Source organism: Macaca mulatta, chromosome X (genome assembly GCF_049350105.2).
Source record: "Macaca mulatta isolate MMU2019108-1 chromosome X, T2T-MMU8v2.0, whole genome shotgun sequence".
NCBI classification, from domain to species: Eukaryota; Metazoa; Chordata; class Mammalia; order Primates; family Cercopithecidae; genus Macaca; species Macaca mulatta.
The window spans coordinates 160,675,824-160,701,999 of NC_133426.1; the positions used below are offsets into that span (position 1 = coordinate 160,675,824).

At 51.9% G+C, this 26,176-nt stretch overlaps 1 protein-coding gene and 1 long non-coding RNA gene across 8 annotated transcripts; one reads left to right on the forward strand and one right to left on the reverse strand.

Moving 5' to 3' along the window:
* The first annotated feature begins 23 nt into the window (after window positions 1-23).
* On the forward strand, window positions 24-8,799 carry LOC144338635 (uncharacterized). The gene is made up of 3 exons (XR_013412894.1): window positions 24-992; window positions 7,221-7,338; window positions 8,282-8,799. It is a non-coding gene; the product is annotated as an uncharacterized LOC144338635 (long non-coding RNA).
* A 2,007-nt stretch (window positions 8,800-10,806) lies between these two features.
* FAM3A (FAM3 metabolism regulating signaling molecule A) lies at window positions 10,807-21,693 on the reverse strand. 7 transcript variants are annotated; one of them, XM_015128489.3, is made up of 10 exons: window positions 21,361-21,693; window positions 21,209-21,263; window positions 17,686-17,799; window positions 16,760-16,783; window positions 13,082-13,205; window positions 12,903-12,961; window positions 12,428-12,478; window positions 12,016-12,100; window positions 11,813-11,939; window positions 10,807-11,511 (listed from the first exon to the last, which is right to left on the reverse strand). In XM_015128489.3, the coding sequence occupies exons 2-10, from the start codon at window positions 21,219-21,221 to the stop codon at window positions 11,416-11,418; spliced, it is 693 nt and encodes a 230-aa protein (XP_014983975.1). In that variant the 5' UTR covers window positions 21,222-21,263; window positions 21,361-21,693; the 3' UTR covers window positions 10,807-11,415.
* Window positions 21,694-26,176: the final 4,483 nt, after the last annotated feature.

Below are 26,176 nucleotides of genomic sequence, written 5' to 3' on the forward strand. Positions count from 1 at the left end.
GCGTCCCGCTCAACTCCAGCGGCTTGCTGGGTTCCGACCGGTTGTGACGTCTCTGGGAATGACGCGCCCGCGCGGGCGCGGTGCGGGTAAGCCGGTCGGCGCCCGGCGCTGCCTGGACCAATCGCTTGGCAGCGCATCTGAACTTGTTGTGATTCCTAGGGCGACCCGCTCTGGGAGGGAGCCCCAGGCATTCCCGATTATGCTGCGACCTCTAAAGGCAGTGGGACAGAGGGTTAGCCGTTAGCAGGGCTGGGGCGCCCGTGGGCTGCCGCTAGGGCTGTGAGCCCGGGGTTAGGGTTTTGGCCACGTTGCCGCTCAGGGTGCCCAGCCCTGGGGCCTCAGGGCTGAGTTTGACCGACCTGGACGCCGGCTTCTGTGCGGAGTTCCTCCTTTCGTTCAAGCATTGACCGAGCGCCTTTTTCTATTTATCTTCTGACACTGAGTCTCGCTCTGTCGCCCAGGCTGGAGTGCAGTGGCACGATCTCGGCTCGCTGCAACCTCCGCCTCCCGGGTTCAAGCCATTCTCCTCCCTAAGCCTCCCGCATAGCTGAGATTACAGGCGCCCGCCCCCGCGCCCGGCTAATTTTTGTATTTTTGGTAGAGACGGGCTTTCACCATGTTGGCCAGGTTGGTCTCGAACTCCCGACCTCGTGAGCCGTCCGCCTCGGCTTCCCAAAGTTCTGGGATTACAGGCGTGAGCCACTGCGCCCGGCGAGGGCCAATTTCTATATCGTGGAACATTAAGTGAACTTGTCTGCCTTTCCAAACTTTGGCGCCACTAGCAAGGTGCGGAGGCTTCGTGGTAAAGGAATAGAAGGCAGAAGGTTGGGGACAAATATGATGGGAACGTGTAGAAAGAGTGTCGGAAGACAGTACAGAGGTGCAGAGCGAAGGGGGATCATATGTTCCCAAAGCTTGTTGGGGCAACTGGAATCAATCTGCACACTTCAACCTCTTGTCAAGACTGATGGAGTCGGAGGTATTTGCCGCAGGTAGGTGCACAAGACACATGGTTGCAGATGTGAAAAAAAAACAAAAACAAAAAACTGAACAAAACCACCCATGTCTCTAATGTTTCTTTTTTTTTCTTTTTTTTTTTTTTTTTTTAGACGGAGTCTCGCTCAGTCGCCCAGGCTGGGGTGCAGTGGCCAGATCTCAGCTCACTGCAAGCTCCGCCTCCCGGGTTCACGCCGTTCTCCCGCCTCAGCCTCCCGTGTAGCTGGGACTACAGGCGCCCGCCACCGCGCCCAGCTAAGTTTTGTATTTTTAGTAGAGACGGGGTTTCACCGTGTTAGTCAGGATGGTCTCGATCTCCTGACCTCGTGATCCGCCCATCTCGGCCTCCCAAAGTGCTGGGATTACAGGCGTGAGCCACCGCGCCCGGCCGTCTCTAATGTTTCAAATAAATAATATACATTTGATTTTATTATTTATTTATTTATTTATTTTTGAGACAGGGTCTCGCTCTGTCGCCTAGGCTGGAGTGCAGTGGCCTAAGCTTGGCTCACTGCAACCTCCACCTCCCAGATCCAAGCGATTCTCCTGCCTCAGCCTCCTGAGTAGCTGAGAGGTACAGGCATGCACCACTACCACCCGGCTAATTTTTATATTTTTTAGTAGGCCAGGCTGGTCTCGAATTCCTGACCTCAAACTATCCACCGGCCTCAGCCTCCCTAAGTGCTGGGATTACAGGCGTGAGCCACTGCGCCCAGCCAAATAATATACTTTTATTTAATTTATTGATATTTAAATTTATTTTAAAAGTTTATTTATTTATTTATTTAGAGACAGGGTCTCACTCTGTTACCCAGGTGCGGTGGCTCACGCGTGTAATCCCAGCATTTTGGGAGGCTGAGGCGGGTGGATCACAAGGTCAGGAGATCGAGACCATCCTGGATAACACGGTGAGACCCCGCCTCCACTAAAAATACAAACAAATTAGCCGGGCGTGGTGGTGTGCGCCTGTATTCCCAGCTACTTGGGAGGCTGAGGCAGGACAATCTCTTGAACCCGGGGTGGGGCGGAGGTTGCAGTGAGCTGAGATCATGCCACTGCACTCCAGCCTGGGTGACAGAGCAAGACTCCATCTCAAAAAAAAAAAAGTTTTTTGTGTGTGTTTTACAAAGTTCAAGTTAGTATGTGCACATAATATGAGCAAATATACGTATGCTGAAAGTTCTTATAAGGGTTTGATGTGTGGATGATCAAAAACATTTGCAACCATAACTCTCAGCCATTCTTTAGCCTCCAGGGATCTGTAAGGCAGAAGTGATTTGTGTGTTTGTACTTGGTGTTCTGGAAAGGTTGTTCTGTCCCTTTCAAATGGGGTTGAAGGCTCCTGATGGAAGTAGACAGTATTTAGACTAGAACAGGTGAGAGGGCTTGACTTGGCACATGCTGGGGCTGAAGACTGCAATTTGGAAAAGGGCAGTAAGGGTAGGGACTGTCTAAGGATGGGGTAAAATTGGCCAGAGGGAGAAAGGAGTCAGCTGGAAAACCCAAAGAAGGAAAACCAAAAAGTTGTGTCCTTTTTGAAGGAAATGTGAATTTTTGTATTCTACTTGCCTGTGCTCTTGGGCCTACCTGACGCTGTCAGTGAAACTCACCTGGAACTAACCACTTGGCAGCCGCCAATTCTTGTTTTTGCCAGAGGTCAAGGAGAGCAAATGCAGTCAGAAGACTGCTGTCTGTTATTGTCAATCACTTCAGCCTTCCCTGAAAAGCCCGAGTGGGCAGGTGGAATATCTGACATGAAGAATTGGTGGCTTTGTCTGCAGGAAAAGGGAATAGCTAAATTAAAGGCAAGAGAATGTTCCTAGTTGGTCTAGGGAATCAGTAGTTTACCCCAGGACTCGGTGGCTCACGCCTGTAATCCCAGCACTTTGGGAGGCCGAGGCAGGTGGATCACTTGAGCTCAGGAGTTCAAGAGCAGCCGGGGCAACATGGCAAAACCCCGTCTCTACAAAAAATACAAAAATTATTCTGGCGTGGTGGCATGCGCCTGTAGTCCCAGCTACTCGGGAGGCTGATGTGGGAGGGTCACTTGAACCCGGGGAGATGGAGGCTGCAGTGAGCTGGGATCACGCCACTGCACTTCAGCCTGGGCAACAAAGTGAGACCTTGTCTCAAAATACCCTAGAAGAGAAGGAGGAAGAGGTGAGGATATCTAGTGCCCAAAGAGAAGTCATTTGGACTGAAAAAACAGATGGAACAAATGATAGCAACAACTCTTGAGGCAGGGACCTCCAGAAACAGTTTTTTTTTTGTTTGTTTTTTGTTTTTTGTTTTGAGACAGAGTCTCACTCTGTTGCCCAGACTGGAGTGCAGTGGCACAATCTTGGGTCACTGCAACCTCTGCCTCCCGGGTTCAAGTGATTCTCCTACCTCAGCCTCCCGAGTAGCTGGGATTACACCCAGCTAATTTGTGTATTTTTAGTAGAGATGGGGTTTCACCATGTTGGCCAGGCTGGTCTCAAACTCCTGACCTCGTGATCCGCCCGCCTCAGCCTCCCAAAGTGCTGGGATTACAGGCATGAGCCACCGTGCCTGGCCCAGAAACAGTATTTGATAAATAAGGAGGCCAGGCGAGGTGGCTCATACCTGTAATCCCAGCATTTTGGGAGGCCGAGGGGGGAAGATTGCTTGACCCCAGGAGTTTGAGACCAGCCTGGGCATCATGGGAAGATCCTATTTCTACATAAACAGATTAAAAAATATTTTAAAAGGCATGGAAGGCATATGCTAGTGTAAGTATGAGGTACATTGAGTATCCACAGGGAAGTATGACACCTGTCACTTTTGCCTGCCGGGCATCAGGTTGCAGCACCTTAGTTTTCTTTGGGGGAACCATCTGTCCTCCACTCTCAGTATGCATGGTTTGCATGTGGATGGCCCCAGCGCTGGGCCCTGGAGTGGGCACATAAGCAGGTGCAGCCAGCCAGCCACTCAGACTGATGCAAACATAATGCCATAATCCAATCTGGACCAATGAGGGTTAGTCCCCAGGGACTTGTACTGAAGTGTTGGGAATGCCATCCTACGCCACAGAGAGGGAGACTAAAAGAAAATGATATTTGGAATGGGTATTGCAATGGGAATGTGTGTGCTGTAGTAAACTGTGTATATTCAGGGAGGTGAAGGGAGAAAAAGGTTTTTGTGGTTGTTTTTTGTTTGTTTGTTTGTTTTTAAGGCAGGGTCTCACTCTGTTGCCCAGGGTGGAGTGCAGTGGTGTGATACTGGCTAATTGCAGCCTTCACCTCCTAGACTCAGGTGACCCTTCCACTTCCGCTCCCTCAAGTAGCTGGGACTACAGGCATGTGCCACCATGCCTGGCTAATTTTTTTGTATTTTTTGTAGAGATGGGGTTTAACCATGTTGCCTTACACTGGTCCCGAACTCCTGTGCTCAAGCAATTCTCCTGTCTCAGCCTTCCAAAGTGCTGGGATTACAAGCATGAGCCGTGGCAGCAGGCGGACACAGGTGTTTTTGTTTGTTTATTTGTTTTTCAGATGGAGTTTGGCTCTTGTTTCCCAGGCTGGAGTGCAATGGCGCGATCTCGGCTCACTGCAACCTCCACCTACCGGGTTCAAGCGATTCTCTTGCCTCAGCCTCCCGAATAGCTGGGATTACAAGCATGGGCCACCATGCCCAGCTGATTTTGTATTTTTAGTAGAGACGGGGTTTCACTATGTTGGTCAGACTGGTCTTGAACTCCCAACCTCAGGTGATCTGCCCTCCTCAGCCTCCCAAAGTGCTGGGATTACAGGTGTGAACCACCGTGCCTGGCCAACAAAGGTTTTTAAAGAAAAAATGAGAATTACATAATTGTTTTCAGGTAATTATCCTTGGCTACAAGGATTAATAACAAAGGTGGCATCAGTCCAAGTTTGGACAGGCAGTTGCTGGGTAGATGTCTTCACAGAAGTATTCTCTCTGTGTCAGGTGATGATAGCCATTGTACGGGGTTATAGTTTTTGCAGAGTCTCATGATGGGTTTTGCTGTCAGGTATCACGCATGAGAACCTTCTCTTCATGGCCTTCCCCAGCTCCGGTTTTCAGGTTTTTTTTTTTTTAAGGTGGGGTCTCGCTATGTGACCCTGGCTGGAAGTGCAGTGGCTTTTCATGGAGCGATCCTACTACTGATCAGCATGGGAGTGTTTACTTGCTCTGTTTCTGAGCTGGCCCAGTTCACCCTTCCTTAGGAAACCTGGTGGTCTCCTGCTCCCAGGAAGTTACCATATTGATGCTGAGTTTAGTGAAGACACCAGATCAGAATAGCATACCACAGCCCAGAAATCCTGTGCTCAAGTGATCCTCCTGCCTCAGCCTCCCCAGTAGCTAGGAATACAGGTGTGTACTACCATGCCTGGCTAACTAAAAAAAAAAAAAATTTGTAGAGACAGGGTCTCCCTATGTTGCTCAGGCTCATCTCGAACGCCTAGGCTCAAGGGATCCTCCCACGACAGCCTCCCAAAGTGCTAGATTACAGGGGCGAGCCACCGCACCTGGCCTAGCATGGAAGTTTTAACCTGTTCCATTTCCAGCCTGGGCTGGTTCATTCCTCCCTAGACAACCTAGTGGTCCTCCACTCCCAGGATACTGATGCTGAGCTTTTTTTTTTTTTTTTTTTTTTTTTTTTTTTTTTTTGAGACGGAGTCTCGCTCTGTCACCCAGGCTGGAGTGCAGTGGCCGGATCTCAGCTCACTGCAAGCTCCGCCTCCCGGGTTCACGCCATTCTCCTGCCTCAGCCTCCCGAGTAGCTGGGACTACAGGCGTCCGCCACCTCGCCCGGCTAGGTTTTTGTATTTTTTAGTAGAGACGGGGTTTCACCATGTTAACCAGGATGGTCTCGATCTCCTGACCTCGTGATCCGCCCGTCTCGGCCTCCCAAAGTGCTGGGATTACAGGCTTGAGCCACCGCGCCCGGCCGATGCTGAGCTTTTTGTGGACACCTGATTGGCATGGCACACTATAGCCCAGAACTCCTGGGCTCAAGCAATTCTCCTGCTGCAGCCTCCTGAGTAGTTAGGACTATAGGCATGTGCCACCACACCTGGCAGGGATTTTTTGTTTTGTTTTGTTTTCTTTTGTTTTTTGAGACACAGTCTCACTCTGTCACCCAGGCTGGAGTGCAGTGGTGTGCTCTTGGCTCACTGCAACCTCCATCTCCCGAGTTCCAGCAATTCTCCCACCTCAACCTCCTGAGTAGCTGGGACTACAGGCCTGCATCACTACGCCCAGCTAATTTTTCTATTTTTACTAGAGACAGGGTTTTACCATGTTGGCCAGGATGGTCTCAAACTCCTGACCTCAAGTGATCCACCCACCTCAGCCTCCCAAAGTGCTGGGATTATAGGCATGAGCCACCACACCTGTTTTGTTTTTAATACAAGTGACTCCATTTTGCTTCTGGCAACTTTCACATTTCCCCTTTTTGATCGTGATCTTTCTTCAAAAGCAGTGGGTTTGGATTGTCCCTCAGTACTGGGATGGACCTGTCCTGGGCTGTTGGTCTGGTTCCAGATAAGAGGGAGTGATTGACAACTAGGAGTCAGTGTCAAAACCCCTTTAGGCACATCTGAGCAACACTGGAAATTCGGGGAAAGTTGCACTCAGACTAAGTCTACCTGAAGTCCATCTTTACGTTCAATTTTTTGTGTTCCGTGGTCTTTTGGCCATCGTCTGGAAGCCCCAGGCCAGCATATTCTGTTAGCAGCTGTACTTCTGCAGAAGCTTCACAAGTAATAAGTACAAATTGTTAAAAGGAAAATACAAATTAATATTAATAGTAATATGATACCCCCAGTTTTCATAATGGTTTTGAGCTATGAACCTAGGCTTAAAGGCAATCAAGTCAATAAATCAAATGACCATGGGGAATTTGGTGAGACCCATTATAACCTATGTGACCTGTTATAACCTATGTTTTGTAATTTAATGTATATGGGGCCTCAAGTTCTCCAGGGAAATTTAGCCAGGTTCAGCAGGTGCTATTAGCAATAGAACAGATATTTCCTGATTTAACCAATAGATACTGAAGGTTCTCTTAGGTCAGGTTCTGTGAGGTTACTGATAGAAGCTATTGATTGTGCAGTTTAAATTACACCATTATCCCGTCAACGAAAAGGCAGACATAAGAAAGGAAAAATTAAGAGTGACAAGATTTTCATTTTGATGGGTGAAGCTCTCAACTTTTTTTTTTTTTTTTTTTTTTGAGACAGAGTCTCGCTCTGTCGCCCAGGCTGGAGTGCAGCGGCATGATCTCGGCTCACTGCAACCTCTGCCTCCCGGGTTCAAGCAATTCTCCTGCCTCAGCCTCCCGAGTAGCTGGGATTACAGGTGCGTGCCACCACATGCAGCTAATTTTTAAAAAATATTTTTGGTAGAGATGGGGTTTCACCATGTTGGCCAGACTGGTCTCGAACTCCTGACCTCAAGTGATCCACCCGCCTCGGCCTCTCAAACTGCTGGGATTACAGGCGTGAACCACCATGCCCAGCCAAAAATCTCAACTTCTTGTTCTGGTTTGCAGTTTGAATGTCTCTGGTTATGGCATCAGGTGGTTTGGAGAACTTTCTGTGTGACCCATACATTAGGCATGAGACTTGTCCCTTGATATTTATACCAAGTTTTCTAGCTCCAGCTTCAAGGCCTTTAGCAACATAACAGGTTTTTTTTTTTTTCTTAGTTGGAGAGTTTTAGCCAAATATTAGAGGAAATTAGGAGGATTTGGGGTCTAGTCCTGTCTTCATGTAGATAACAAACAATGCAAAGGGCTGCAATCTAATAACAGTCATATTTTAGTGTTTTTCCTTTAGAAACAACTATTTCTGGGAGGCCAAGATGGGCGGATCACGAGGTCAGGAGATCAAGACCATCCTGGTTAACATGGTGAAACCCTGTCTCTACTAAAAATACAAAAAAAAAAAAAAAAAAAAAATTAGCTGGGCGTGCCAGCAGGTACCTGTAGTCCCAGCTACTCGGGAGGCTGAGGCAAGAGAATGGCGTGAACCCAGGAGGTGGAGCTTGCAGTGAGCCGAGATCCCGCCACTGCACTCTAGCCTGGGCAACAGAGCGAGACTCTGTCTCAAAAAAAAAAAAAAAAAAAAAAAGAAAGAAAAAGAAAAAGAAACAACTTTTTCTCTCTAAGGTCATCCTGATTTTTACTAAAGATAATCAGAGTAATACAAATTTGTTTGTAAAATAAGTTTACTTTGATCAAATTTTGCCTGTAAGAATAGTGATTTGACCACATAGTAATCTCAGATTTTTTTTTTTTCAGATGCAGTTTCACTCCTGTTGCCTAGGCTGGAGTGCAATGGTGCAACCTTGGCTCACTGCAACCTCCACATCCGAGGTTCAAGCGATTCTCCTGCCTCAGCCTCCTGAATAGCTAGGATCACAGGCATGTGCCACCACACCCGGCTAATTTTTGTGTTTTTAGTAGACAGGGTTTTACCATGTTGGCCAGGCTGGTCTCAAACTCCCGACTTCAGATGATCTGCCCACCTCAGTCTCCCAAAGTGCTGGGATTACAGGTGTGAGCCACTGTGCGCGGCCTGTTTTTTTTTTTTTTTTTTTTGAGACAAGGTCTTGCTCTGTCACCCTGGCTGGAGTGCAGTGGCACAGTCATGGCTCACTGCAGCCTCAACCTCCTGGACTGCAGCAATCTGCCTGCCTCAACCTCCGTAAGTGCTGGGATTACAGACATGAGCTACCAAGCCTAGTACTATAGAATCTAAACCATCTCTAGATTATTTATCATGCTTAATACAATACAAATGCTGTGCAAATAGCTATTACACTGTATTGTTTCTTGTTTTTTGATAGGATCTCACTCTGTTGCCCAGGCTGAAGTGCAGTGGTGTGATCTTGGCTCATGACATCCTTGACCTCCTGGGCTCAAGTGATCCTCTTGTCTCAGCCTCTCAAGTAGCTGGGACTACAGATGCGTGTCACCATGTCTGGCTAATTTTCTTTATTTATTTTGTAGAGATGGGGTCTCACAATTTTACCCAGGCTGGTCTCGAATGCTTGGGCTCAAATGACCTGCCCACCTTGGCCTCCCAAAGTGCTGGGTTATAGGGCATGAGCCACTGTGAGAGCCTACACTGTATTTTTTTTTTTTTCTTGAGATGAAGTTTTGCTTTTGTTGCCCAGGCTGGAGCACAATGGCATGATCTTGGCTCACTGTAACCTCTGCCTCCTGGGTTCAAGTGATTCTCCTGCCTCAGCCTCCTGAATAGCTGGGATTACTGCCACCACGCTTGGCTAATTTTTTTTTTTTTTTTGAGACAGAGTCGTGCTCTGTCGCCCAGGCTGGAGTGCAGTGACGCGATCTCGGCTCACTGCAAGCTCTGCCTCCCGGGTTCACGCCATTCTCCCGCCTCAGCCTCCTGAGTAGCTGGGACTACAGGCTCCCGCCACCACGCCTGGCTAATTTTTTGTATTTTTTAGTAGAGACAGGGTTTCACCATGTTAGCCAGGATGGTCTCGATCTCCTAATCTTGTGATCTGCCCGCCTTGGCCTCCCAAAGTGCTGGGATTACAGGCGTGAGGCACTGCGCCCGGCCACTGTATTGTTTTTTACTTGTACTATTTTTTTATTCTTGTATTTTTATTTTTTTCAAATATTTCCAATCTGTGGTTGGTTGAATCTGTGGACATGGAACCCCCATGGATATGAAGGGCTGACTGTATGCTAGTCTGTCTTCTGGAGATGTTTGCAATTTTCCATAGCAAATCTAAAGAGTGAAGTATGTATGATCCTGCAGTGGATCCATCATTACACATTTTTGTCCAAACCCATCGAATGTCCAACAGCAGAGTGAAGCCTCATGTGAGCACCAATGCTGGTTCATTGACAGCAACAGATGGGACGCTGGAGGCTGGCAGGGGGCACACAGGAACTCTGACCTTTCCACTCAGTTTTGCTGTGAACCTAAAATGGTTCTAAGAAAGAACATTTACAAAAAAAAAAAAAAAAAAGGGAATACATGTAGAAAGTTCCTGATACAGAGACAGGACTAGGTGTTGGCTGTGTGATCTTTTCAGTCCTGGAATCACCATCATTTCCTGCCTGGTGAGTCTCTCTTCCAAGGCACCCCTGTGCCTCCAACCCATGTGCCTGCTCCGGAAGCACTTTTGTCTTCTGAGGCTCTGTCTGAGCTCTACACTCTTCCTGGGGTCGGCTCTTAAGTCCATCGCCCCTAATGTGGCCCTGTCGAGGACACCACAGTGCCTCCCATCTAGGAACTGCCTTCTCTCCTTTCGCTGAACTCAGACTGCTTCTGGGCCTCTGGATTTTATTCCAGCAAAATTGCTTCTAACTTGCTGGCTCTCGCTCAGCGAAGGGAGGTATTAACTGTAACCTGCGAGACACGCGAAAAGCCCAAGTGACTCGACCCCTCAAACCCTGACTTCAAAGGCAGTTAAAGTCTGTGGGCGACACGTGCTCTTGGATGATGATGGGGGTGTGGCGGGGGGGCCTGGGCTGGTGTTAATCCCTGTCCCTGTCCCTACAGGCCTGCACTGGGTCAGAGGGAGTTGTTGAGTTTCCTGTAGCCCCTGAATGTGGAATCATGTCTCCCAGACAAAGCCATGGTGGCACTACCTGGGGCTGCTCTGATCACTGCTTGAGTCACATCTCAGTCACAGCAGGGCCTGTTGGTGACAGGAGCCCTTGAGACAAAAGGCTGTCTGCTAGGGCTGTGGGAGCAGGTTGGTTAAGACTCTGGAATCTGTCCTCCCACACCCCAGAGGACACCATCACCCCTGACTCCGCACTGACAACAGCATCTGAAGGCATTTCTTCTGTGGGGCCATCACTTTATTAAGGGGTCATCTAGAAGGTGGGCCCCCTGACAAACTACGGATGGGACCATGATCAGGCTCCAGCTGCTTTACCACCCCGGGCCAGCCTGCTCATGAAGCAGCCACCGGGTTTGGCTCACTGGAAGGAATCACACTGGAAACATGTTTAGCCCGCAGTGCAGAGGGTGCTTCCAGAAGGGAGAGGTTCTGGAAGATGTCCCAACCTGCCGGGGGCTGCTCCCAGAGTTGCACAGTGAGGGGCGGGCACCCAGGGCTGCTCCAGGACTCAGGATGGGGACGGAGATGGTGTGAAGAATGGAGGAGGACAGGGCTAGATGGGCTGACCGGGGGAACAGTGTTACGAAAAGGAGGCGGGTACCCTGGGCTCCCGTGACAAAGTGCGGCAGAGCTAGCCCCTGCAGCCCCCATATCCTCCACCACCTTGAGACCACATTCTGGTCACTGCCTCAGAGCCCCAATGTGTTGGGGCCACAGAGCACTCCTGCCCAGGCGTGGGGTGTGGGCCTCGGCCTCCGTCCACCTGGCAGCGCGCGTGCCTCCCTTGGCCTGGCCTCCCTCGGCCTGGTCCTGGCGCTGGCCGTGCTAGCTGGCCGTGCTTCTCCGCGGGATGCAACCTTCCATCTCCAGTGCCTCGGGCCAGCCTTCGTACTTGTTGGTGTGCTTACTGTTCTTCACGTGCTGCGGGGAGGGGAGCAGAAAGTCATGACCTTGGCCCTCAGGGACAGGGGACAGGAGTGGACCAGGGCCCAGGCTTTCAGTCACCTGTGCTGTGCTGGCCAACAGTGCACTCTCAGGGCACTCGGCCCCTCCACCCACCCCAGGGAAACATGGCACCAGCTGTGCTGGCCCACCCCTCATAGCTGGACTGGGGATGGTCCCCTGCTGGGGCGTGAGCAGTCGGGGAGCCGCGTGGCATGTAGGCAGAAGGGGCGACGGGCTGCCCTGTGCTGGTGGGGATGATGCCAAGCACCCACCATACCTGCTCAAAGGGGCTCTTGTTCTGCACACCCTTGGCCCCCACAAACACCCAGCTATCCCGGAAGGCCAGCTCCTTGGCGTTCCTGCTACCCAGCTCGCTGAAGAGCTTTCTGGTCTCTTCATTCATCCTGCAGCATGGGAGGAAGAGGTGTCAGCTGTCGCTGCAGAAGGGCAAGGCCGAGGCTGGCCTCCCCAAGTACTTACTTGGTGGCTGGGTCGTCGTAGGATGCCACGAACACCAGGGTGCCTTCGTGCAGTGGCCGAATAAACTTCAACAGGTCGTTGACATCTGGCGGGGGGCAGATGCCACGGAACAGGGGTCATCAGGTACCACTGAGCACCCTCCCACCAGCCCCTGTTCTCCAAACAAGGAAACAGAAGTAGGGATTGCCCTGGGACATGCCCCACCAAGGGACAGACTGGTATAGGAAGCTGAGGCATCCCCATGACCTCCCACAGCCTCTAAACCAAGCTGGTGATGCCCCTGTCATTTCCGAAACCAAGGAGGTGACTGAGAAGCCCCAAGTACAGACAGAGAGAGAGAGCAGTGTCTCAGGGGAAGCTGCCCAGGTCATTTTGCTGCAGTCAAAATGCAAGATGCTGCGCTATAACTCACCTCCGGCCCACATGTCAAAGGCCCGGGCCTCGATGAGCTCGCCGCTGACCCCTGTGTCAGGAGGGAGGGCCCTGCTGGGTGAGCCAGGCCAGCCTCAGGGCACGGCAGGCGGGCAGCAACGGGGGGGCAGCCCTTCTGGAAGCTTTCAAACGGTCCCCCAATATTCATTCATTTGTTCAGGCAGCTGCATCCCACCCCAAGCCATGGTGCCTCTGTCTGGCATTTGAGGCCCTCTGGGGGTTCCATGAAGCACCCTCGACCTCCCAGAACCCTCCCCAGTGCTTTATTTTTTGCCATCGTGCCTTTTTGTTCATTGGGTCACTCCTCTGTGGAGCCTTCGGCTTTGCACAGACTCCTTCCTGGGCCTCCCTGGGAGATCCTGAAGGGGAGGGGAAGGGAGGGCAAACACCCAGAGGTCTCCTGGGGAGGGAGCAGGGAAGGAGGGCGGCAGGCCACACTCAGCCAGGGGCCTCACCGTTCACCAGGGCGATGTTCAGCCCACGGCCCACGTTGTCCTTGACACTGCTCATCAGCCTAGTTAGGGGCGGGGGATGGGGAGATCCCACATGGGCACATCTGCTCCACTCTCCCTTGCAGACCCGGCCCTGGATCCCCCACTCCCTCCCTGATCCCCATTCACCCCAGGGAGCTCACATCTTGTCCTCAAGGCAGATCTTGGGCCCAATGACGTTGGCGGCCCCGCTGACCACACGGAAGGCCAGGTGCTCCTCAGGACATGGCTGGGGCAGGCCGCACTTGTACCTCCTGGCCCGTGGCGCTGGGCAGGGATAGCAGGTGTTACCCATGGGCCTGGCCCTGAGGTCACCTGAGATCTGAAGGGGAGGTCAGGACCAGCACACATGGTAGAACAAGTGACCGCAGAGCAGGGAACAAATAGGGGGATGTGGCTCAGGCCAAGGCTGGGGACACTTCCATACTCTATGTCCTACTGGTGAGGCCACAGGGACCCAAGACAGAAGGATTTTCTGTTACTGGTGGGAGAAAAGAAAGGATGCTGAGGGCTGGCCTGGGCCACTGCACAGCCAGGAACAAAGCAGGGGTGAAGTAAGTCAGGCTGGGGACCTAGCTGCATGGATGAGGCCAACCATAGCAAAGGCAGTGTGGCAGGGGGTAGTGTGGCAGGGGGTGCAGCCTGTCTCCCGATTTTGATGGGGGTTGGTTGGGAGGACTGCAGCAGGATGGCTTCCCTTATGGGTTGAATTATGTCCCCTCAAGATATGTTGAAGTTCTAATCTCTGGTACTTCAGAATGTGATGTTTGCAAATAGGCCTTTGCAGAGAAATGAATTCAGATGGGGTCATATTGGAGTAGGTGGGGCCTTAATGCAACATGACTGATGTCCTCGTAAGAACGGAAGTGTCGGCCGGGCGCGGTGGCTCAAGCCTGTAATCCCAGCACTTTGGGAGGCCGAGACGGGCGGATCACGAGGTCAGGAGATCGAGACCATCCTGGCTAACACAGTGAAACCCCGTCTCTACTAAAAAATACAAAAAACTAGCCGGGCGAGGTGGCAGGCGCCTGTAGTCCCAGCTACTCAGGAGGCTGAGGCAGGAGAATGGCCTAAACCTAGGAGGCGGAGCTTGCAGTGAGCTGAGAGATTCGGCCACTGCACTCCAGCCCGGGCGACAGAGCAAGACTCCGTCTCAAAAAAAAAAAAAAAAAAAAAAAAAGAACGGAAGTGACAAAGACACACAGAGGGAAGACAGCCATGGGACACTGGAGGAAGAGACAGGAGTGATACAGCCAGAGGCCAAGGTATGCCTGGGGCCACTGGAACCTGGGGAGGTCAGAAGGACCCTCCTGTAGAACTTTCAGAGTGAGTGCCGCCCTGGTGACACCTTGATTTCAGACTTCTGGTTTTCAGAATGGGGAGAGAATCCATTTCTGTTGTTTAAGCCACCCAGTTGAAATGGCAGTTCCAGGAAATGGATACAGGTTTTGGCACCAGGAAGTGTCATGCTTAGGTAACAAATACCTAAAAATGTGGAAATGGCTTTGGAACTGGGTAGTCAGTAGAGGCCTGTCTTAGTCCATTTGCTGTGGCCATAACAGAATACCACAGACTGGGTAATTTATAAAGACAACAGATTCATTTGGCTCATGATTCTGGAGGCTGGGAAGTCCAAAAGCATGGCGCTGGCATCTGGTAAGGGTCATCCCATGGCAGAAAGGTGGAAGGCGGAAGCAAGCATATGAGACACAGAAAAAAAGGGGGCTGAACTTCAAGGTAATTAACTTACCCATAATAATGGCATTCATCCATTCATGAGGGCAGAGCCCTCATGACCTAACTACCTCAAAAAGGTCCTGCTCTCAAGACCAACACATTGACATATTTCAACATGAGTTTTGGAGACAACATTTAAACCACATCAAGGCTGTAGAAGTTTGAGGTACATGTTAGAAAAGGTCTGGATTGCCTTTAAGAGACTGTTGGTAGGAGTATGGATGTTAAAGGTAATTCTGGTGAGAGGAGGGGAGAGCAATAGACACAGCCTCTGTGGTCTTAGAGAATACAAACATCATCATGAACAGAACGTTGCTAGAAACATGAATGTTAAAGGTGCTTTTGGGTTGGGTGTGGTGATTCACGCATGTGATCCCAGCACCTTGGGAGGCCAAGGCAGGAGCATCACTTGAGGCCAGGTGATCAAGACCAGCCTGGGCAACATAGTGAGACCCCATCTCTACAAAAAATACAAAATAAGCTAGCTGTGGTGGTGCATGCCTGTAATCCCAGCTACTCAGGAGGCTGAGGCAGGAGAATCACTTGAGCTATGATTGCACCACTGCCCTCCAGTCTGGGTGAGAGAGCAAGACCCTGTCTCAAAACATTCAAAAAATAAATAATAAAAAATAAAACATTAGCTGTGTGTGGTAGCACAGGCCTGTAGTCGCAGCTACTTGGGAGACTGAGGTGAGAGGGTCGCCTGAGCCCAGGAGTTTGAGGTTACAGTGCACTGGGATGATATCACTGCACTCCAGCCTGGGCAACAGAGCGAGACCTCTGTCTCTACAAAAAAAGAAAAAGAAAAAAAAAGGTGCTTTTGGTTAAGCCTCAGAGGAAAATGAGGGACATGTTTTTCAATTATTGGGCACTGGAGGAAAGCTGATGCTTGTTATAAAGGAACTTGGCCCAGGCGTGATGGCTCACACCTATAATCCCAGCACTTTGGGAGGCTGAGGTGGGAGGATCACTTGAGGTCAGGAGTTTGAGACCAGCCTGACTAACATGGTGAAACCTCATTTCTACTAAATACGAAAATTAGTTGGGTGTGGTGGCAGGTGCCTGTAATCCCAGCTAATCAGGAGGCTGAGGTGGGAGAACAGCTTGAACCCGGGAGGCAGAGGTTGCAGTGAGCCAGGATTCCTCTACTGCACTCCAGCCTGGGTGACAGAGCAAGACTCCGTCTCAAAAAAAAAAAGAAAAAAGACCTTGGTTGAATGTGTTCTAGTGTTTTGTGGAAAGGAGAATGTGTAAGTGCTGAGTGCTGAACTTGGATATTCAGCTGAGGAGATTTCCAAGCAAAGTGTTGAAAGCATAGCCTGACTTCTCCTTGCTGCTTATAGTAAAATGTAAGAGGAGAGACATGAGGAAGAAACTGTTGAGCACAAAGGAGCCAGAAAGCAAAGATGTGGAAAATTCTCGGCCTAATCATGTTACAAAAACTGCAAAAGTGTCCCCTGGAGAGAAGAGCAAGGCTGTTCAAGCGTTTGTCCCAGAGCTGAGGTATGTGACTTGTGGGTCCACTCAACCCTTTCAGCAGAAATCTGCAATGAAGATGGGGTTATCTAGGAAGCGTCTGTAGGAAAACTCTGGCTTTATAGCTTGACCAACAAGGCTCTTGAGAATCGTATACCAGCAGAAACACTGCTGACCTGGAGTGAAGGGGGTGGAGATGAGATGAAGGGACGGAAGGGTGGTCCCGAGGGTGGGGCTGTCTCCTGTTTCAGAGCATGGGGTCATTCTGGCAGGCCCAGAAAAAAGAATCTCAGGTCACAGAGGATTCCTGATTCCCCTCAGGCCTTGAAACCAAATGAATTTTGCCCTGCTGGGCTTTGGGCTTGCTTGGGACTGGTGACCTCTTTCTTCCTTCCAAGTTGCCCTTTTGCAAGTGGGAGTACCTATCCTAGGCCGGCCCACTATCACGTTCAGGCAGGAAGTCACTCGGTTTCTAGGTTTCCAGTGGTGAGCAGCCCCCGTGAACCGCGATAGCTGGTTTTGGGAGGAATAAATGGAAAACAGAAGCCCTACAGGACTGGGAGCAGGCAGGGGCATCACAAAGGGAAGGGAGGTGACAGGGGCCTTACCTGCAGTCACCGAGCTCTCTGGACCTGTGGATACAGAGTGGTTTCTGTTAGTGTGGAGCCTCCCAGGGCCTGCGGCAGGGCAGCCTGGCCCTCCTTACACCGTGAAGTGTAGACACAGGCAGTCAGGCTCAGGGGCTGGGGGCTAAGCCAGGCTGACCTTGGCATGCTTCCCGCTCAAGTGTAAGTCATGTTCAGATGAAAAACTCCCTACTCCAGGAACAGGGGGAAACGGATTAGAAAAAGTACTTAGATGACCTGGCCGGGCATAGTGGCTCATGCCTGTAGCACTTTTGGAGGCCGAGGCGGGTAGATTGCTTGAGCCCAGGAGTTTGAGACCAGCCTGGGCAACATGGTGAAAACCCATCTCTACTAAAAACACAATAATAATAATAATTAGCCGGGTTTGGTGGTGCACACCTGTAGTCTCAGCTACTCGGGAGGCTGAGGCACTAGAATCACTTGAACCCAGGAGGTAGAGGTTGCAGTGAACCGAGATCGCACCACTGCACTCCAGCCTGGGAGACAAAGTGAGACACTGTCTCAATCAAACAAATAAAAAAGTACTTAGGTGACCTATTACCAGTCAACAAGGTGTAGAGTCCCCTCTCCATTTCAGAGCCTACAGGGAGCAACCCGGGCATCACTCCCCATGTTCAGTGGAAGCTCCCTGCCCCTTACTCTGGCCCTACTGACTCCAGTTGGGCACAGAATTCTAGTGATCGGGTATTGGCTTTCCTAGATGAAGCAACTGGGTGGTGGGGGAGGCTGTGCCTGATGTCAGGAGACAGACTGGGGACAGCCAAAGGTAGCCTGCCAGGGATGAGATAGAAAACCCAAGTCAACCCCCAACCCCAAGCCTCAACCACACGCCCATGTGGCCACCTTGGTGGCCTCCAGAGAAGGATAAGGCGGGGTCCCACACTCACTGGTGAAGAGTTGCTGGATGCGAGGAAAGCCACTGCCAGGCCCACCCAGGAGGATGCTGACCACGATCCATGTGAGACCCACACTGACGACTAGGGCCACAATGCGGAGAGGGCCTGCAGGCAGGACAGATGCGGGGTGGGGTCACCTCAGATACCAGCGAACTCCAGAATGACCCCATAGCCTTGCATGACTGGATCTCCCCTGCCACTTGGGAAGATGGAGGACAAAGAGGTGGAGAGCTGTTGCCTTCCACCAGGCCTGAGAGGGAGACTTGAGCTCCCTGGCAGGTGGAAAGAGGAAACTGAGTTCAAATCCTAAGGCTGCTGGGTTTGGTTCTCCCTGGCGGGTCTGAGAGGGGACTCTCTGCTCGAGAAGGGCTCCATCCCTCTTTCCAAGAACCCCCTCAACTTCCTGCCTCTGAAACCACCAATATATTTGGGTACCCACCTGCCCCTCCTTTCCTCCTGTTGAGGGAGAAGGGTCCCTACTCCCTTTTTTTTTTTTTTTTTTTTTGAGACAGAGTCTCACTCTGTCACCCAGGCTGGAGTGCAGTGGCCGGATCTCAGCTCACTGCAAGCTCCACCTCCCGGGTTCATGCCATTCTCCTGCCTCAGCCTCCCGAGTAGCTGGGACTACAGACGCCCGCCACCGCGCCCGGCTAGTTTTTTGTATTTTTAGTAGAGACGGGGTTTCACCTTGTTAGCCAGGATGGTCTCGATCTCCTGACCTCGTGATCCGCCCGTCTCGGCCTCCCAAAGTGCTGGGATTACAGGCTTGAGCCACCGCGCCCGGCCCCTACTCCCTTTTAAGATCAGTCCCAGCCAGGCGCAGTAGCTCACGCCTGTAATCCCAGCACTTTGGGAGGCCGAGGCGGGTAGATCACGAGGTCAGGTGTTCGAGACCAGCCTGAAAAACATGGTGAAACCCCGCCTCTACTGAAAATACAAAAATTAGCCGGGCATGGTGGCGCGCGCCTGTAATTGCAGCTACTCAGGAGGCTGAGGCAGGAGAATCACTTGAACCTGGGTGGCAGAGGTTAAAGTGAGCCAAGATCATGCCACTGCAGTCCAGCCTGATGACAGAGCAAGACTGTCTCAAAAACAAACAAACAAACAAAAAAAACAGTTCCGTCATCTGCTGGGACCTGGATTGCAAGCTCCCCAGCCTTCTCTGATTTCTTGTAATAGTGATCACTCTCTCTAGCTCGCTCTTTCTCCTGTATTTTCAACATCTCCAATGTTAAGAAAGCAAACACTCTTCTTCAAAACCACATCCCCATCCTCTTTCCCCTAACCTTTCTTTTCCCTGTCAACCCCCTCAAAAGTCATCTATACTCATTCCATCATCTCACCTCCTACTCCCTCCCACCCTACTCCAGTCTGGCCTGGCTTCCACCACCCCACCAAATCAGCTTGTTGCCAAGGCCGCTGATGACCTTTGTGGTGTCACCACCCCTGGTCACCTGTCAGCCCCCATCTTCCTTGACCTCTCAGTGGGCTGCCCATGTCCTCCTCACAGAAGCACTCACTTCTCTGCTGGCTTTCAGGACAGCACACTCTCCCGACCCGATCTCTCTGGACACTCCTCATTCTCCTTAGTTAGATCGTCTCCTCTACCCTCCCCTTAAAAGCTGGACTTTCCCAGGCTTCCATCTCAGGCTGCCTTCTGGTCCCTACCTGTAGTGTCTTTTTTTTTTTTTAATTTTTTGAGATGGAGTCTTGCTCTTGTCCCCCAGGCTGGAATGCAATGGCACAATCTCGGCTCACTGCAACCTTCGCCTCCTGGGTTCAAGCGATTCTCCTGCCTCAGCCTCCCGAGCAGCTGGGATTACAGGCACCCGCCAACACGCCCGGCTAATTTTTGTATTTTTAGTAGAGATGGGGTTTCACCATGTTGGCTGGTCTTGAACTTTTTTTTTTTTTTTGAGACGGAGTCTCGCTCTGTTGCCCGGGCTGGAGTGCAGTGGCCGGATCTCAGCTCACTGCAAGCTCCGCCTCCCGGGTTTACGCCATTCTCCTGCCTCAGCCTCCCAAGTAGCTGGGACTACAGGCGCCCGCCACCTCGCCCGGCTAGTTTTTTGTATTTTTTAGTAGAGACGGGGTTTCACCGTGTTAGCCAGGATGGTCTCGATCTCCTGACCTCGTGATCCGCCCGTCTCGGCCTCCCAAAGTGCTGAGATTACAGGCTTGAGCCACCGCGCCCGGCCGGTCTTGAACTCTTAACCTCAGGTGATCAACCCGCTTTGGCCTCCCAAAGTGTTGAGATAACAGGCGTAAGCCACTGCGCCCAGCTGTCTTTTTATTTTTTTGAGACGGAGTCTCGCTCTGTCGCCCAGGCTGGAGTGTGCAGTGGCACAATCTCGGCTCACTGCAACCTCAGCCTCCCGGGTAGCTGGGATTACAAGCACCCACCACCACGCCCTGCTAATTTTTTTGTATTTTTTTTTTTTTTTTTTTTTTGAGACGGAGTCTCGCTCTGCCGCCCAGGCTGGAGTGCAGTGGCCGGATCTCAGCTCACTGCAAGCTCCGCCTCCCGGGTTCACGCCATTCTCCTGCCTCAGCCTCCCCAGTAGCTGGGACTACAGGCGCCCGCCACCTCGCCCGGCTAGTTTTTTGTATTTTTTAGTAGAGACGGGGTTTCACCGTGTCAGCCAGGATGGTCTCGATCTCCTGACCTCGTGATCCGCCCGCCTCGGCCTCCCAAAGTGCTGGGATTACAGGCTTGAGCCACCGCGCCCGGCCATTTTTTTGTATTTTTTAAGTAGAGATGGGGATTCACCATGTTGGCCAGGCTGGTCTCAAACTCCTGACTTCAAGTGATCTGCCCGCCTCGGCCTCCCAAACTGCTGGGATTACAGGTGTGAGTCACCGCGCCCAGCCTGTAGTGTCTTTTTAGATGATGTCATCTACTCCCAGCTCTTTAATTAACCACCATGTGTCAATGACTTCCTATTTTCTAGTTCCAGCTGTGGCCTCTCTTGAAACCACTCCCTGCCAGCTGGTTCCTCACTGGCCAGCTCCACTTGGATATGTCCACAAAGTTACCACCTTAGCAAGTCTGAAGTTCAATTCCTGAGTTCTTTCCACTCTCCACCCCGCCCCAACCTATCCCTCCCCAAGGATCTTCATCTTAGTTGTCCAGGTGACAGTAGGGCTGTCATCGGGTTCATGTCGAAGCCCACAGCCACTTTTGTCACTTCCCCTCTAAGATCACGCCTCTCCACCTGGACTCCCCACCTCCTCTCTCTCACCACTCATTTTCCAAAAAGCAGCTGGTCTACTACCTGCATTGGGAGATACTGACTATACTAATCCTCCTGTCATAGCTCGGGGAGCTGATGTCCTCAGAGGTGAAAGGATTTGCTTAAGGTCAAGGAATGAGTGTTTGTACAGAGTCCTCCGAAATTTCCAAAACCAAACCCAGTGGTCCACTCGCGCCTCTCCAGACACAGATGTCGGGACGCTGGGCCTCCATCCAGGTGCCCTTTTCAACTCCCTCCCGTTCGCTGCGGAAGCCACCCACCTGCCAACCTCATGTCCACTCTCCTCCTGCTGGGTTGGGACCGCCGGCAAGTGCACTGTTTGGGGGGAAAGCGGAAGAACGGGTTTGGGTGGGGGTCAGGGACAAGCCTGTGCAGGACCCCTGCTGGGGGCGGGCGCGATCGGTGCTACGACCTGTTTGTCCAGCCGCCCGGCCAGGCAGGGCTCCTCGGAAACGCGCGGAGAAACCCTGCCTGGCCAGGAGGGGCCTCAGGAACCCGTTGGCTCACGATCTTGCCCACAGGAGCCTCCGGGGCTGGGACGTAGATGTGGTTCTCCTGGGCTCGGGCCGTTCCTCCAAGCCTGGGGACTGGCGACGCGGGCCGGGCCGGAGACTTGTCTGGCCGTGGGGAGACGTGGGCTCGGTCAGGAAGGCTCCCTGTCAGGCCCGCTGACCCGCTCCGCCGGGCAAGAGGAGGCAAGGTCGCTGCGCAGAGCGGCCAGGCAGGCCCGGCAATGGCGGCCAAGGGCGGGGCCACAGCCCGTCGGCCCCGCCCCCGGTAGCAGCCGCGCCGTCTGGCTCCACGCAGGCCCCGCCTCCAGACCCGCCTCTACCGCTCGCCCTGGCCGCCTGATGGGAGGGGCCTGAACCTGCCCGGTCCCTGGATCCCTCGTCGGCCCCGCCTCCGCAGTACGTTCAGGCTGAACCCACCGCCCGCGGAGTGGGAGGGGCCGCGTCGGTTCCGCCCTGGAAGCCTCCCCTCGGCCCTTTCTCGGATGGGAGAACCCTGCCTACCTAGGCTTGGAGGGCTGGGGCTGCGCTTGCGCCCTGAGGTCAGAGGCGTGGGAAGACGCAGATGGATCTGGGGCGGAATTAGAACCTGTTCCAAAGTTGATCCATGCGCCTTGTAAGGGCAAGAGAGGCACAGAGGCGCAGACAGGGAAGACCGCAGGATCCAGCGTGAACCTCTGGCTACCTTTCCTTAGAGTCTGTTTTCTGTCCAGAAGCACGTTCTTGCTGTCTCTCGTATCACTTTTATAATGGGACGGGGCGCCTCAAACTATTTCGACATCCTTGAAAACTCTTGCCTTCTCCACCTGCCTGATCTCTAACACCCTCCCCCTCAGAGCTGCTCAAGCTGTTGTTTACGCCACACCCCACCCTAAAAGCAGAGGAGAATAAAACTTTCGGGGGGCAGTGGAGGGGGGAGTTAAGCGCTATAACCCGAGGCTTTCACAGCAAACCAGAATTTATTTTGAGGCCTCTCAGGGTCAGCTTTCAAGTCACGTGATTTTCGTGGCCTACACAACTCTTTTCACTTGAAAACAAGTGTGACGTCGTGAATTCCCTAACAATAGGAAAAAAAGAAGGCTCTAGAAAGAGCGGTGCTTGGCTTTCCCTGCGGCTCCAAGCGGTGCCGGCACCCAGCGGACTGTGTGGACCTGGGGTGGTCTCCAGCCTCAGGCAGACACGGCCCTTCGGCTTTTCTCCAGTCACTTCAATTCTGCCTGACTGCCTGGCTCTCTCCCCTCCTCGCCTGCCCGCACGCTGCCCCCACCCCTGCCCGGGCTCCCTCTGCCCATCAGAACCCGGGTCAAGCTCCCGTCCCTTCTGCCCTGCCGGCTGCCCCAACTGCGCCCTGACCGCCTACTGCGCTGACATGGCCGGGGCCACCCTGGCAGCTGATCCGTCTGGAAGGCAGCAGCAGGACCGAATGAGAACCACGGAAAACTCCCTGCCCTTTGACCCAACTTACGGGAATCTCCTACCCTCAGGGAAACAATGCAAAATATAGAGAAAGTTTATAGAGCCGGGCATGGGAGAGCCCTGGTTAGAATCCAGCAGTTCCTATACTGGAGCACGCAACAGGGTCAAGGTAATCCCTTTCAGCTGCCTGCTGCTGGAGCCAGGGCTTTGCATTTGCGTTTTGTCATGGAATTTGAAAGCCTCGCAAGTAATTATGGTACCAAATCTTGGGCTCCATGCCCTCCCCAGGGGGGGCCCAGTCGAAGAAGTTCCAGGTTACTCACATCCTTGAGCTGCCAGCCAGGCCCAGGGCGGCTGCCATGCGGTAGTTCTTCAAGGACAATGTTTACGTGTTGCTCAGAACAGGCAATTATGAAAGGTTGCTTTAATGAGTCCCCCTGAGCATTGGGAAGAATCACTTGAACCTGGGAGACAGGGCAGGGGTTACAGTGAGCCAAGATCACGCCACTGCACTACAGCCTGGACAACAGAGTGAGACTCTGTCTCCGAAAAAAAAAAGAAAGAAAGAAAATAAAAGAAAAGAAGAAATATCTATTGATAGAATTTTTTATTATTTATTTATTTATTTATTTATTTATTTATTTATTTATTTATTTATTTTTTGAGACGGAGTCTCACGCTGTTGCCCAGGCTGGAGTGCAGTGGCGCGATCTCGGCTCACTGCAAGCTCCGCCTCCTGGGTTCACGCCATTCTCCTGCCTCAGCCTCCTGAGTAGCTAGGACTACAGGCGCCCGCCACCGTGCCCGGCTAATTTTTTGTATTTTTAGTAGAGACGGGGTTTCACTGTGGTCTCGATCTCCTGACCTTGTGATCCGCCCGCCTCGGCCTCCCAAAGTGCTGGGATTACAGGCTTGAGCCACCGCGCCCGGCCTGATAGAATTTTTTAAAGAATATTTCTTTCAATATTTATATTTATATGGACATATATATGAACCCATAAAAGTAATACACGGGCCGGGTGCGGTGGCTCAAGCTTGTAATCCCAGCACTTTGGGAGGCCGAGGCGGGCGGATCACAAGGTCAGGAGATCGAGACCACAGTGAAACCCCGTCTCTACTAAAAAATACAAAAAAAACTAGCCGGGCAAGGTGGCGGGCACCTGTAGTCCCAGTTGCTTGGGAGGCTGAGGCAGGAGAGTGGCGTAAATCCGGGAGGCGGAGCTTGCAGTGAGGAAAAAAAAAAGTAATACACGGCCGGGTGCGGTGGCACACGCCTGCAATCCCAGCACTTTGGAAGGCCCAGGCGGGAGTATCACTTGAGCCCAGGAGTTCGAGACCAGCCTGGACTACGCAGGAAAACCTTATTGCTACCAAAAATACAAAAATTAGCAGCATGTGGTGGTGCACACCTGTGGTCCCAGATATTTGGGAGGCTGATTTGGGAGGATCACTTGAGGCCAGCAGGTCAAGGCTGCAGTGAGCAACAATCACACCACTGCACTCCAGCCTGGGCGGCAGAGCAAGGCCCTGTCTCAAAAAAATAAAATAGGGGCTGGGCGTGGTGGCTCACACCTGTAATCTCAGCACTTTGGGAGGCTGAGGCAGGTGAATCCCCTGAGGTCAGGAGTTCAGTACCAGCCTGGCCAACATGGTGAAACCTTGTCTCTACTAAAAATACAAAAATTAGCTGGGCATGGTAGTACACGCCTGTAATACCAGATACTTTGGAGGCTGAGACAGGAGAATCACTTTAACCTGGGAGGCGGAGGTTGCCGTGAGCCGAGATTGCACCACTGCACTGCAGCCTGGGTGACAGAGCCAGACTCTATCTCTAAATTAATACATAAATAAGGCTGGGTGCGGTGGCTCACGCCTGTAATCCCAGCACTTTGGGAGGCCGGGAGGCCAAGAGGCCAAGGCAGTCGGATCACGAGGTCAGGAGTTCGAGACCAGCCTGGCCAAGAGACCAGCCTGGCCAATATGGTGAAACCCCGTCTCTAATAAAAATACAAAAATTAGCTGGGCACGGTGGCGGGCGCCTGTAATCTCAGCTACTCAGGAGGCTGAGGCAAGAGAATTGCTTGAACCCGGGAGGTGGAGGTTGCAGTGAGCTGAAGATAGCGCCATTGCACTCCAGCCTGGGTGACAGAGCGAGACTCCGACTCAAATAAATAAATAAATAAATAAATAAATAAATAAATAAAATCCAACCCCAGCAAGCTATTCATTCAAGTTTCCCTCAGTGGGGTGTATCTGGCAAGAAAATTCCTTCAAGTATGCTGATAAATTTGGCTCTTTGAATGATGCTTCCTTGGGCTAGGAAATCCAGCATTAGGCAAACTGCCATACCAAGTTGCCCAACTTGGTGAAACCCTGTCTCTACTAAAAATACAAAAATTAGCCAGGTGTGGTGGCGGGCACCTGTAATCTCAGCTACTGGGGAGGCTGAGGCAGGACAATTGCTTGAACCCAGGAGGTGGAGGTTGTGGCAAGCTGAGATCATGCCATTGCACTCCAGCCTGGGCAATAAGGGCGAGACTCCATCTCAAAAAAAAAAAAAAAAAAAAAGCAGCTCCATTAGGAAGACTAAAATGATGGTGCGCTAACTTGAACAGTTAGGTTGTACAAGAAAGGACTTGAAAGTTCCTTTTCTGGCCGGGCGCGGTGGCTCAAGCCTGTAATCCCAGCACTTTGGGAGGCCGAGGCGGGCGGATCACAAGGTCAGGAGATCGAGACCACAGTGAAACCCCGTCTCTACTAAAAATACAAAAAAAATTAGCCGGGCGCGGTGGCGGGCGCCTGTAGTCCCAGCTACTCAGGAGGCTGAGGCAGGAGAATGGCGTGAACCCAGGAGGCGGAGCTTGAAGTGAGCCGAGATCGCGCCACTGCACTCCAGCCTGGGCAACAGCGTGAGACTCCGTCTCAAAAAAAAAAAAAAAAAAAAGAAAGTTCCTTTTCTGATGTCCTTCAAGACATGGGTTCCATTTATATGCACCTTGTTCTTTCCTCAGACCTGTAACTTCAGCCTGGAATTGAGCAAAAACATGGCTTCCTTGTCCTCAAGTCATTCTTGGGCTTCAGAGAGAAGGTGCTGGACCTTTATTTTATTTTATTTTATTTTATTTTATTTTATTTTATTTTATTTTATTTTTTGAGACGGAGTCTCGCTCTGTCGCCCAGGCTGGAGTGCAGTGGCCGGATCTCAGCTCACTGCAAGCTCCGTCTCCCGGGTTTATGCCATTCTCCTGCCTCAGACTCCCAAGTAGCTGGGACTACAGGTGCCCGCCACCTCACCCGGCTAGT